The 11,636-nt window shown below is 41.9% G+C and overlaps 1 protein-coding gene across 1 annotated transcript; it reads left to right on the plus strand.

The window, feature by feature from the left end:
- Positions 1-10,983: 10,983 nt before the first annotated feature.
- LOC117901194 (succinate dehydrogenase assembly factor 4, mitochondrial) lies at positions 10,984-11,635 on the plus strand. Its single transcript, XM_034811847.1, has 2 exons — positions 10,984-11,196; positions 11,261-11,635. Exons 1-2 carry the CDS (start codon positions 11,142-11,144, stop codon positions 11,563-11,565), a joined length of 360 nt encoding a protein of 119 aa, XP_034667738.1. The 5' UTR covers positions 10,984-11,141; the 3' UTR covers positions 11,566-11,635.
- The last annotated feature ends 1 nt before the right edge of the window (position 11,636 follows it).

Genomic DNA, 11,636 nt, shown 5'->3' on the forward strand with positions numbered 1-11,636 from the left:
CTGTTGCTGGAATCTTTTTTAGAGATGTTTACCAAGATATAAGAACCCTAATTTAATTTTTCTAAGCATACCATTCCATATATTAAATACAAACGAGAAGGGACGTGTGAGACGCTTCTTACGCGTCACAACTTTTATACCCGGCACTCAGTACTAAATCTGCACTTTAGCGGTTATTTGTCCAATTTTACATTTTTTCTTCATCTGTCATCTACATCAACAACACTACTCACGCAAACACGCTCCTTTAGCTCGCCACCCTCCCCTAGAAACACACACTGCAGAGTCAGGGCAGAGGCAGCGGCAGAGGCAGAGGCAGTGACGTGTCAGGGGCCAGGCCATAAACAGCGCGAAGCAGAGTGTGAATGCTGCGGGACGGGGTGGGTTTGGCCACTGAAAATTAATTTCTCCATTGTGGCCATAATAATGATCCAATTGGATCCCAATTTGGTGATCTGATAGATATGGTCATTCCCTACGGAATGGCGTTTTTAGTTTTCTGTTATCTTCAAAATTGTAGATTTGGGAGGTTTTCGCCCTTTTGCGGGGGCGGAAGGGGGCGGGGCTCATTTTTGAAATACACTGGTTTCAGTGTGAGCATACAGCAGTCTGGTGCCAAAATTTGGTGGCTCTAGCTCTTATAGTCTCTGAGAACTAGCCGACAAACAAGACGGACAGACGGACAGACGGACGGACGGACGGACAGACGGACAGACAGACATGGCTCAATCGACTCGGCTATTGATGCTGATCAAGAATATATATACTTTATGGGGTCGGAAACGTTTCCTTCTGTGCGTTACATACAACCGTTATGTGCACAAATACAATATACCCTATTTACTCTTCGAGTACCGGGTATAAAAACTATTTTAGCTCAGGCCCTGCTTCCCATATCACATTTCATACAAAAATCTTCTCACCTTGTATTAATTAAAATCCACCTCAATCCCAAAACGGACAATCCTGGTCAAAGCACTGGCATTCGGGTAATCTTCAGGTTCTGCCCTTCTTTTATTGGCTTTCAATTGCGGACCGGGAGTGGAAATCAGTGGCCAAACCCGCCAAACCATCAGCGGAGAGCGGCGGCTGCCGTTGTTGTTGTTGTTCTTGTTGTGTGAAAAACTGATGCCAGTAGTTAACGGTACTTTGTATGCAAAGTGCAAGAAGGAGAAGACAATGAAAGAGAATGGAGTGAGAGTGAGGAAGAGCGGAAAGCGGAAGTTAAAGCGCCAGAATGCGGAACAGTCAAGTCCCAAACGAGAGAAACGCCAGAGGAAGACGTCTGCCCCTGGCCACAAAAACCGTTTTTTGGCTGCTATTTGATTATATAAAATGTTCCCTTTTCTTTCCTACTGTACTTTCACTGCATAGCCATGTGCCTTCAGCTGTGCTCGCTGCTGGGCACTTTATTTGCTGGTTGTAAGCGTTTAGTGGCAAACAACTGACAGCTGCCGAAATGACGGCGGGCATTTCCAAATCGTCCGAGTAAACGTTTAGTTCCTCCAGCTGCTGCACAGACTGCAGGATCCGTCCGGGTGTTGCCGGCGTGTCTGTGATGTGATTAAGATGGTTAGTCATTCTATTTAAGAGCTTGCCCCGAAGCTCTGACTTTGCCAATGATGGTGGGAAATGAGGAAAGGGCTCTTTTGGTGCATCACCTATTTATTTTCATCTATGGATGGTGATAGCTTCGGAAAAATGCAAATTAATTCAGAATTTTCAACAGATATTCAAAGTTTATAACTATAGCAAATATTTTAATAGGATAGGATTGATTAGACATTGATAAGAAACACTCCTTTGACGTTCTTGACTATTTCATTTTTGGCAGGCAAAATACGTGCTTGATAAGCAACAGTATCATGTCATTAATTCGTTTTTTGTTCCTTTTTTGTAGCCACTACCTAAAAAACGCTTCAATGAATTTGGATTCATTTGAATGGATTTTCGGTTTCCTTTTTTTTTCATTATGTGAAGAGCTTCGTCCACATTCCTTTCCATCCAGATTCAGGCACCAGCAGCAGCAGCAGCAGCAGCTCCATCACCATCTCCGGTTCCCTTTCGACGATTTTTCCATTGCCTTTTGCAACATTTGAGCACTTGGTATTTGGTATCTGGCCATCTATGAGGTGGCAATCGAGAGGAACTGCTGGCAAGGGGAGGGACTTTGCCATTACTTCGATTTGTTTCTTATTTAAATTTTGTATACACTTCAATAAGAGAGAAAGGCAGAGAACGGGAGAACGTGAGAGAGCAAGAACGTTAAGTGCCTTTGTCGGTTGCAAAAGCGAATTAATGCTGCTGGGCGGAGAAAAAAAAGTAAAGGAAAATCGCTGCGGTTTCCTACTCTAATGCGTTTAATTTATATCCATCCTCTCCCTGCCACCCACAGCCAAGTACAACTACAACAAAGAGAAGTAAGAGAAATGGATGGTGCGGAATGGGTGTATATATAAAAATATATATTTATTTTACAGCTGCTGCACTTAGATGTGCGATGGCAATAAAAAGCAGCCCCAGCAAGTGGCATTCAACACCTTTTTTTCCTCGCCTGCCCCACCGATTCTCTATTTCTGCCCCAACCAGAAAAGCTTAATAAACAAACGACGAAAATGGTCTAAAGTGGGGGTGGTGCGAAGGTGGAGTCACGCTACTGGTGGATGCCTCGGTGGTTGAACCAGTGGATGGGGGATGCGGATGGGGATGGGGATGGGGATGCGTTATAAACATTTAAGTCCACAATTTGCACAGACTGTGGGGGCAGTGCAGAACAGAGCGGAACAGAATACCCAACCCGAATGGCAGTACTCTGCTCTACTCCACTCCGCACCGCTTCAAGTGTAACCATGCGCCCAGCAGCCAAATGCTGGCCAAATGCAATTTTCACGTGCAACCGCAACGATATTTATGCCACTCCAGCTACAAAAGCAACGCCAGCACCAATTTCTACACTACTCAAAAAGTAGAAGGATTAGAAGCTGCTTATCGGATGTGACTGAATCATGCTTAATTCCAAAATCAAATGTACTACAAAGTGGATTGAATATATAAATAAATTTGTGTAATTAAAAGCAAGAAATATTTCTTAAATGTTTCCCACATATCAGTTCAAAAATCTATTGTTTTTATGTCTAACTTTCTACCTCAGAGAATCTCGTATCCTATTTTTAAATGGGAGTAGATAAGGTTCCCCTTTCCACCGAGAAATTATAAAATGTGATACAAAAACCCTTTTCCGCAAAAGCTTTGTATTTAGCCCAGAATTTCTCCAAGTACAGTGGCAGGTGGCACAGCTGCTGGCAGGGTATGGCCACCCCACTAACTGACAATGGTTGACACCGCCCTCCCATCTCCGTGAGGCACCCAAGCACCCACCCAAAGTCACAGCTGCACCCTTCGCCCTCATATCCGACTATACTGATGTGTGTGCAAGGGGGGGTTGTGGCGAGGCGTTGCATGCGTGCCCTGCCACGATGTGGCAACATAAACATTGAACCAACAACAGCAACAACGACCGCAGCAATACCAGCCACAACGGCGGAGTAGGAACAGCAGTCGAGTCGTAGCATGGACAATTTGAAGGTGTAAATATTTTTCGGAAAATTCCAAATTTGAGCTCTGAGTAGAGGAGAATTTTTGTATTTTCAATGGAAGTGGAATCAGCACACAGGGAAAGTCATAAAACATTTTTAGATACTGGAATTATTTATTCCCTTAATTTTGTTTAAAGTTCAACCGTTTTTTAATCAGTTTGTACATACATAAATCTTTATGTACATAAGTATGGTACACAAAATCCCTAATCTTTGATGTCCCATAATTCATATTTCCCAATGGTCCATAGTGCCCAAATATATTCTCACACCCTTTTGATTGCTTTTATTGCAGCCCAAAGGAGACATTATAATGGAAGGCCATCACCTGCCTCTCGCACTTATTTCTCAGTGACTGACTGACTGGCTTATTTATGGCAGTTACATTCAAATGAATAACGCTTGCTGGCTGCCGCACTTCATTTCTGGCGCCCAAAACCAATGACCGGGCAATGCGAGGAGCTTCCGTTTACTAACGACACCCAACGACAGCCTCGACGACAGCCCCGACAACAGCCCCGACGACAGCCCCAACGATGGGGGCACAAGCAATCTCAAGCAGTCATAAACACGACTGAAGCACCTGCAACCTTGCAACCTGCGACTGCAACGCTGAAGCCTTCGGGACATGGATAGAGGGGTGGGGCTTGGGCTTGGGCTTGGGTTTGGGTTTCCGTTTCCGCTGCAATGTGTCGCCACCATTATGCAAATGCCTGGTCTGACGCCCGAGTGGACAGACTGCTCATTCCGCAATCTGCATTTAAATGACCCCGACGAGGTGCGAGCACGCCCTGAGATTTCTCAGCATCATTTGCAAAAATATTAAAGGAAATTTCTATATATAAGCGTCGCAATGGAATCTTTCTTCACCTCCAAGGAATTATGCATGACCACGCCTTTTGCTGCAGTTATCATACGAAATGAGATTCCGGAGCCGCGTAATTGAAAATCTCCCTTAAAGGCGTTGCATTGGTTGGCTTTTAGTGATTTCAATTGATTGTTTGTGAGATCTATAGATAGGGGACTTATGGGAGGTCATAAGAAGGAGATTCTGGGAGCAGATAATCAAAAGGTGAACTTCAAACGCACTTAGATTGGGAGGAAGAATATATTATACATTTTATTATGCAATAAAATGTAATGTTGATCCTTTATGTAGTACATATAGATAACAAATCTTTGTAAAAATATTGTACTTGGATCCATGAAAATGCTTTATAGAATTCAGATATGAAAGAGATACTTATCCTGGGAAAATTCTCAATTGAAACGAACTTCCATGCGTTTTTTGCAACATTTAATTATTTTTAATCTAATTCTTGATTCAGATTAATGCACCCACGTAGATTCTATGTGCATGGTATATGGAAATCCACGCCCAGACTAATTTCACACACGGCTAGACCGAGGGGAGTAGCAGCCAGAAAGAGGTGGGCTGGGACTGTGGCTGTGCCAGGCACTGAGTCTAGTATAAGGGCCAGTTACAGCAGGTCCCCAGACATTTTCATAACTTTGACAAGGTAACACACGCAGTCGCACAATCCAGGCATACGCACAGGGGAGACGGCTAATAAAGTTACACGTAGCACACACACACACACACACAATCGCATACAGACTGAAAGATTGTGTGTGTAATGCGTTTTGTTATGCCCCCCCCCACGTCGGAGGAGGCCCAAGAGAGTTGTTAACGTTTTTTCATAGCCATGTTTACTCTTTTTCATCTTGGCGCCGAGACCCTAATGACACGCCCCCCTGGAAGCTCGCCCCTGCCTCTCAACAGGGCACGAACACGGCACGGGCTCGGGCACGGGTACGCTCCCCTTGGTGGCAACGATAAGCGACAATAAACATAAAAAATGAATGCTCAGCCCCCACTGGAGCAGCACCACCGCCACCCCACCCCATCGCTATTTTCCGGCTTTTCCACCAGTGCAAAGCGCACGCTTGGCGCAAATTTAACAACCACACGAGATTTTTCCGCCAAGCTTTATTGTTGCTGTCACGGATTTTTGGAGGATTTTCATCGCGTAAACATCTTTTTCATATTCATTTCAAAAAGAAGAAAGAATTTGGAGACACGTTAACCGAAGCAACGAATACACTGCCATCAGGAGTACTGGTGCAGCATGTAATTGTTTGGTAATAGTTATTATTCACAGAGAAGTTAAACTTGCAATTTGCAAATTTAAAGACTCATATGTCTAACCATAAATACCCAGTTCCCATATCTGAACTGGTTTAAATATCAATCGGCAAAACCTTCTGCAAGGGTATGAAAACAGTTCAGTGCGTGGCTGGCCTCGCTGATGAGTCTGGAATGGCGGACATGCCCCATCCTTTGGGAACTCAAATTAGCTCACAACAAAAATGTATTAATTGAATCATAATTTACGAGCACAAAACGCAGAATGGGAAACAGACTACCTACCAATCCTTATTAATGCAATATACATACATTTGTATGTGAAATATGGTTATTAAAAACTGAATATTAAAACTAATAATGCGAATATTTGTATAATTTAATTTAATTGATTGCAATTTATGAACGATGAAATATGTGCGGTCTGCTTTTATTAATCATCTGCTATGGTATGCAAAAAATGGTAATGCAAACACAACAAATGTTTAAAATAAATGGAAAAGTATCAAATTTGAAAACAACCAAAATTTGAAAACAACCAAAATCAAATTTTCATAATTAATCATCTTTCCGCGCCTAATAAAAACACCGACAGAAAATGATTATTATTAAAAACCAACCTTTTGAATGCAACTTTGATCCTTTTAATTTTATTAAAATCTGATTTGAAATATGTAGATCTGATTAAAACGAATGCAATCAAGATTCAAATTTGATTGTTTAATAAATACAATGAGATGTGAGATATAAGTCATATTATCGACTAAGTTACCAATCAGCTATAACTAAACCAGTTCTTGCACCTTGTAAATCCATGTCACCAATAATATTTTATTTTTGCGTTGTTTTTGCTGTACATTTTTTAATTTAAATTTTATTAAAATAATATCAAGATAAATGACATGCCTTCTTGTATTCAAGTTACAAAGAAATTCCTTTTCACTGCTGCTCAATGAAAATTGTCAAACGCTGACGGCCAGATTTAATTGCGCTCATCGCTCATCAGCAAAGCTCGGATCGCTCGTAGATGCAAATGTATCTCGTACGAGACATGCAAGATTATTAACAAATTGGCGTGCCAACCCCTCCCACATGCCCGCCTGTCAATTTGTCGCTTCAACGAATAAAGAGGCTGACAGAAAAGAGCCAAGGAACCGCACAAGGAGCAGCGCTCTTGCAGATGGAGGATGCCGTGAAGATGACTGTCAATACAATTGCCGAGGCAATTGGAAGTGGGATGAGTTGGGCGTGGAAATGCAGATGACTGGCTGCTGGATTGGCTGGGTGTCTGAATGTCAGCACCAAATGCGATCAGAGAGACACAGGGAGACAGCTAAACCCCAAACCCCACACTCAGGCGTTGACAGGGATACAGGGTGTAATCGTACTCGCACTCGAACAGCTTTGCAATTGCTGAAATAAATGCCAGCCGGCACTGCCCCGATGTTTGAGCCCCCCTCGAAAATGTTTGTTAACTGCCAAATCAATCTGCGCCAATCGATGCTCGACACAAAAACGCATCGTTCGCCTATTAAAAACCAATTTAATTTACTGCCTGGAGTCGGGGGCTTACGAATGGGGGAGGATGGGAGCCGGAGCTGAGAAGTATGGAACACATTTTCAGCAACCACGAAATTTGATCAGAGATAAATTCCAATTATTAAAATCGAATTTGCACAGCAAGTCAGAGAACGCACACACACCAGAACGCACTCACTCACACTCTGGCAGACAGACTTTTGTAGTTGCATGCAACATGCAATGGGCGTGGCATGGTGGGTGGGTATTTGGAGGGCATTGCAACATTTTATCAAATTCTAATTATGCAAAATAGAGGGGAAAAAAGCAATTAAGCCGAATGTCCCAAAACTGTAGCAAGTCCCCTGTGAAATGCACAAATTATCAGATCTCTGACGGGAATAAAATGACTGGGAGAAGTAGTTTCCCCCTCTTAATTCCTTTTCCAATTACAATTTCAATACAAAAGTGTTCCAAAACTAATCCATCGAATGGATTGTGGTGGAGGTTGAGAAAAGTAACTAAATTGCCCCCGAATTTATTCCACCTTGGGTTTATTTGCTCAATAAATGTGCTGTAAAATGGCCCTGTTTCTGCTTCAACAAATTGTCAAAACCTACAAATCAACAATAACTAAATCTATGCTCTGGTTTTTTCTAGGTGGGCGATCCCTTACACATGTGTAAGTGGGTGTTGGGTGGGTAGCTTACATCTACTGCTAGATGCTAACGCACCATAAAATTGCACTTTAAATAAACCAATTCGCGAACAGAGAAAACAAAAGAGAGAGAAAGAGAGAGGGGAGGGGAAAGCAAAACAAAAACAGGAAGTGTCCACTACGGCGATAGCATAAAAAACAAATTGTGAACAAATAAATTGTAGTGCAAAGCGAACTGTTCTGTCCTCGGCTTTTGTTTTACATTTTCTGCATCACAGTCGTGCATCCATTTGGCATTCGACACAAAAAAGTATGGCAAATGGCGGGGAAATAAATAAAATGTGTGAATCATAAGCAAACAGTGCAATACGAAAGGCAATCATTTCACATGATTATCTTTTGGACACTTTTTAACGACTTCGCGGTACTCTCTAAAGAAGAATACATTTGAAGTTGTAACTTCTGCTGGAGATTGTATTTTAAAAGACATAAAACAAGTTTGGGACATTTTAATGCGCATAATTGCAAACTTGATCTTTGAAGACACTTCTGTTTGAACGATAAATCATCCATTCAAGCATCAAAATATCTCTGGTCGGACATAGCTGATGCTTTCCGCATGCTACTCTTAATCTCCACAACTCGATTTTTTATATTCCCATAATATTTCAGCTGACCACCGCAGCCATAAGCTCGTTTAATCCCACCTTTACTCCTGGAGAATATCGAAATAAAATCGTTGCATATTCAGGGGTGTCGATCGCTGCTTCGTACGGCCGCATAAATGTGTGTGTGTAAATAAATATTCTTTAATATTTTCATAAATGATGAAAGCAATAATAACAAAGTATATAAAACAAATGTAAATAATGCATAAATATTCGTACAATGACGAGCGAGCAGACAGCAGACAGCCAGACATAAAGACACGACCCATTAACTTAAATGTTCTCTCTTTCACATGGGGATGGGACTGGGACTGGGACTGTTGTGTTTCATTCTCATGTGATGTTTGTTTTTTAAGCTTTGGCACGTTGTCATGAAAAATGCATGCCTCGTATTTACACGAAGGGCATTAATTTTGCAATTTTTCTTCCGTTTCATTGCCACATACATACGAGTACACATCGCTGAAATGTGTGATATACACATTTATATTCCATTCTTTTTGTGAGCTAAACGGTGTCAAATTGGAAATGTTTTCGCATAAATACGCGGCAGATGAAATGGAGTCATTTTCGCTGACATCTGTAAGTTAGTGACAACTCGAGGCAATTTTGTAGATTATACTCTACCTTTTACAGATTGTGCCTATTTTGATATTGACTATTAAGAGTAACTATAAAAACATTCGGATGTTAGAACTAGTTTACCTTTCGCGCACATTATTGTTGTAGAAGCTACAATAATTGGTTAATGATGGTTAAGAAAAAGATCAATATTCAACAGACCGAATCTAAATACCTGTTTCTAAATGTAAAATCCTCATTGAACGCATCAAAGGCCGTATACAAAATATTTTCATAATTAATCACATTGATTTATGTGATTTGCGTATTTTTCCTATATTTTCTGACTGTTTTTATTTTCTCACTGAGCCCATAAATTAGCTGCAAATGCTGCAACTGCAACCAGTTCCCGTTTAGGGGGCAGAGCTTAAGCGGCACAATGGACAAATTCAATTATTTCTGAACGCTAATTAGTCTCGAAACTAGAGCAATTATGATTATTATTTCTCCTTTGCCATTTACACAAAAAAAATGTTAAATATAAAATCAATTAGGCGGGCCAGCGAACAGAATGGAAAATAATCTCGCCATTAGGACGGTGGCGATAATGATGCTGCCAATAACTGTGATGGATATATTAAATGACACTACTGACCGGCTCTGCCAGAAATGAGGCCGACCTCAGTGCAACGGATGACATTTTTGATGCTGCTTTGTTTCCGTTTCCGTTGTGCCCGGCATGACATCAGCGATTCGGTTGAGTTTCATTTTGCACACCCACAGCAGGGGGCATCAATTCAACTGTGCCATTTTATGGCATTTTATTTATCAATCCACTCAAAAACGAAACAACTCGTTGGATTATAAATTTACACAAAATATTCCACAGAATTCGCAAACATTTTTCACAATAGTTGTTGGAAAAATGTATTTTAAATGCATTTAAGGCGATCGCAAACTCGAAACTGATTGAAGCGCAGCGAAATTTATGCCAGAACCTACAGACCTCTAAAGCAGGGCCAATTTATGAGTATGTGTAGGCATCGTTTGTGTGCTGAGAATTTCATTTCCCTATGCCAATTATGTTGCCCCAATATTATGACTTGGACACACTTCAATGGTTACAGCAAATTCAAAAGAACTGTCTGGGTCTTTACTTGTATCCCGAACATGTGCTGGCATAGGTCTGGGTGTGTGTTCAAACGGAACGATACCAATTGGGTATTATGATGAATACCACATACATTATTGCCTCTGTGCCTGGAGAAGTTTTAAACATTTAGAAAATGATGTAGTTTGAGTATTGAACATTATGGTGAGTGGCAGTCGCTTTTGCTTTGTTGCCAGACCAGACGAGTTCGTACCCGTAGTTCCAGGCCTTGACAATAGAGTGCGGAGAGATTCAATTTTTCATGGCGGCGAGCTTTTGTCACATATAATTTTTAAGTGCAATTCTTTCCTAATGACGGTGCTGCCCGACCGCTGAAATTCTTATTTTTCTAGCGATCTGGTGACCATCAAATATAACAGCTTAGGCAAATAGGATACATTGAGGATCAGTTGTAGATATAACAGTAGTAACGCTGCTAGACGGCACTCAACAGCACCCGGGGCCTTGTCAGAATATATGCATAGTCATACAAATGTATACATGTGCAACTTTATAAAATATGTCGGGTTTTATCTACTTACATTTTATAGCTACATAACTATTGGTATATTTTTGCGGGTCAGATGGTATATTTGATCGAAAACTTCGCGGTCACACTGCTCACAACAAGCGCGTAAAAAAAACATACAAATAAAAACCCCAGTAGGGGCTATAAAAGCAAACCGCAACATCCGAAAGCATCACTAAAACAAACGCGCACCAACGAGTGACAAGACAGAACCATCTGTGTGAGATACAAGTTCCAAAAACCAACAGTTAAAGTCGAGCTAATTGCCGGTATTTTCTTGCATAACAAAAGAACAAATAAATAAAGACAATCGACATGCAATCCGTGGCCAAACAATCTATGCGCGCCCTGCCGCAGGTGGGCAAACAAGGTGTGTGTAACTAATCCTCCGCGAGTTTTGCCCGTAAACAATTCATCTCCATTTACCTAATTAGTGTGCTACCTGTCGACGAGCAGCGCCTGGCGTGCAACAGTTGGTGGCGGCAACGACATGGTCGTTGAGATCACAGAGCCCAAGACACGGACCGAGAAGCTGGTGGCCTTCCAGAAGAAGCTGCGTGCCAAGACGCCGCTGGGCAAATTGGACGAGTTCTCGCGCCATCCCTACCAGGAGAAGGAGCCCCTGAAGCCGTGGCCCAATCAGACGAATCCCTACACAGGCGAAATCGGTGGGCCCGCCGGTCCGGAGCCCACACGCTATGGCGACTGGGAGCGCAAGGGTCGCGTCTCCGATTTCTAGTCTAGTCTCCCCACCCAAAAAGTTCCTTTAGCTAGCGTCTAGGCTGTTATTTAAAAATTACAATTAAGAAT

The sequence above is a fragment of the Drosophila subobscura genome, chromosome U (genome assembly GCF_008121235.1).
Source record: "Drosophila subobscura isolate 14011-0131.10 chromosome U, UCBerk_Dsub_1.0, whole genome shotgun sequence".
Lineage (NCBI taxonomy): Eukaryota > Metazoa > Arthropoda > Insecta > Diptera > Drosophilidae > Drosophila > Drosophila subobscura.

Excerpts from the sequence above, each read along its gene's own strand:
- LOC117901194 (XM_034811847.1), top strand. The coding sequence starts at position 11,142 with ATGCAATCCGTGGCCAAACAATCTATGCGCGCCCTGCCGCAGGTGGGC. Across the intron at positions 11,197-11,260 it reads GCCGCAGGTGGGCAAACAAG|TGTGCTACCTGTCGACGAGC; the intron begins GTGTGTGTAACT and ends TTACCTAATTAG.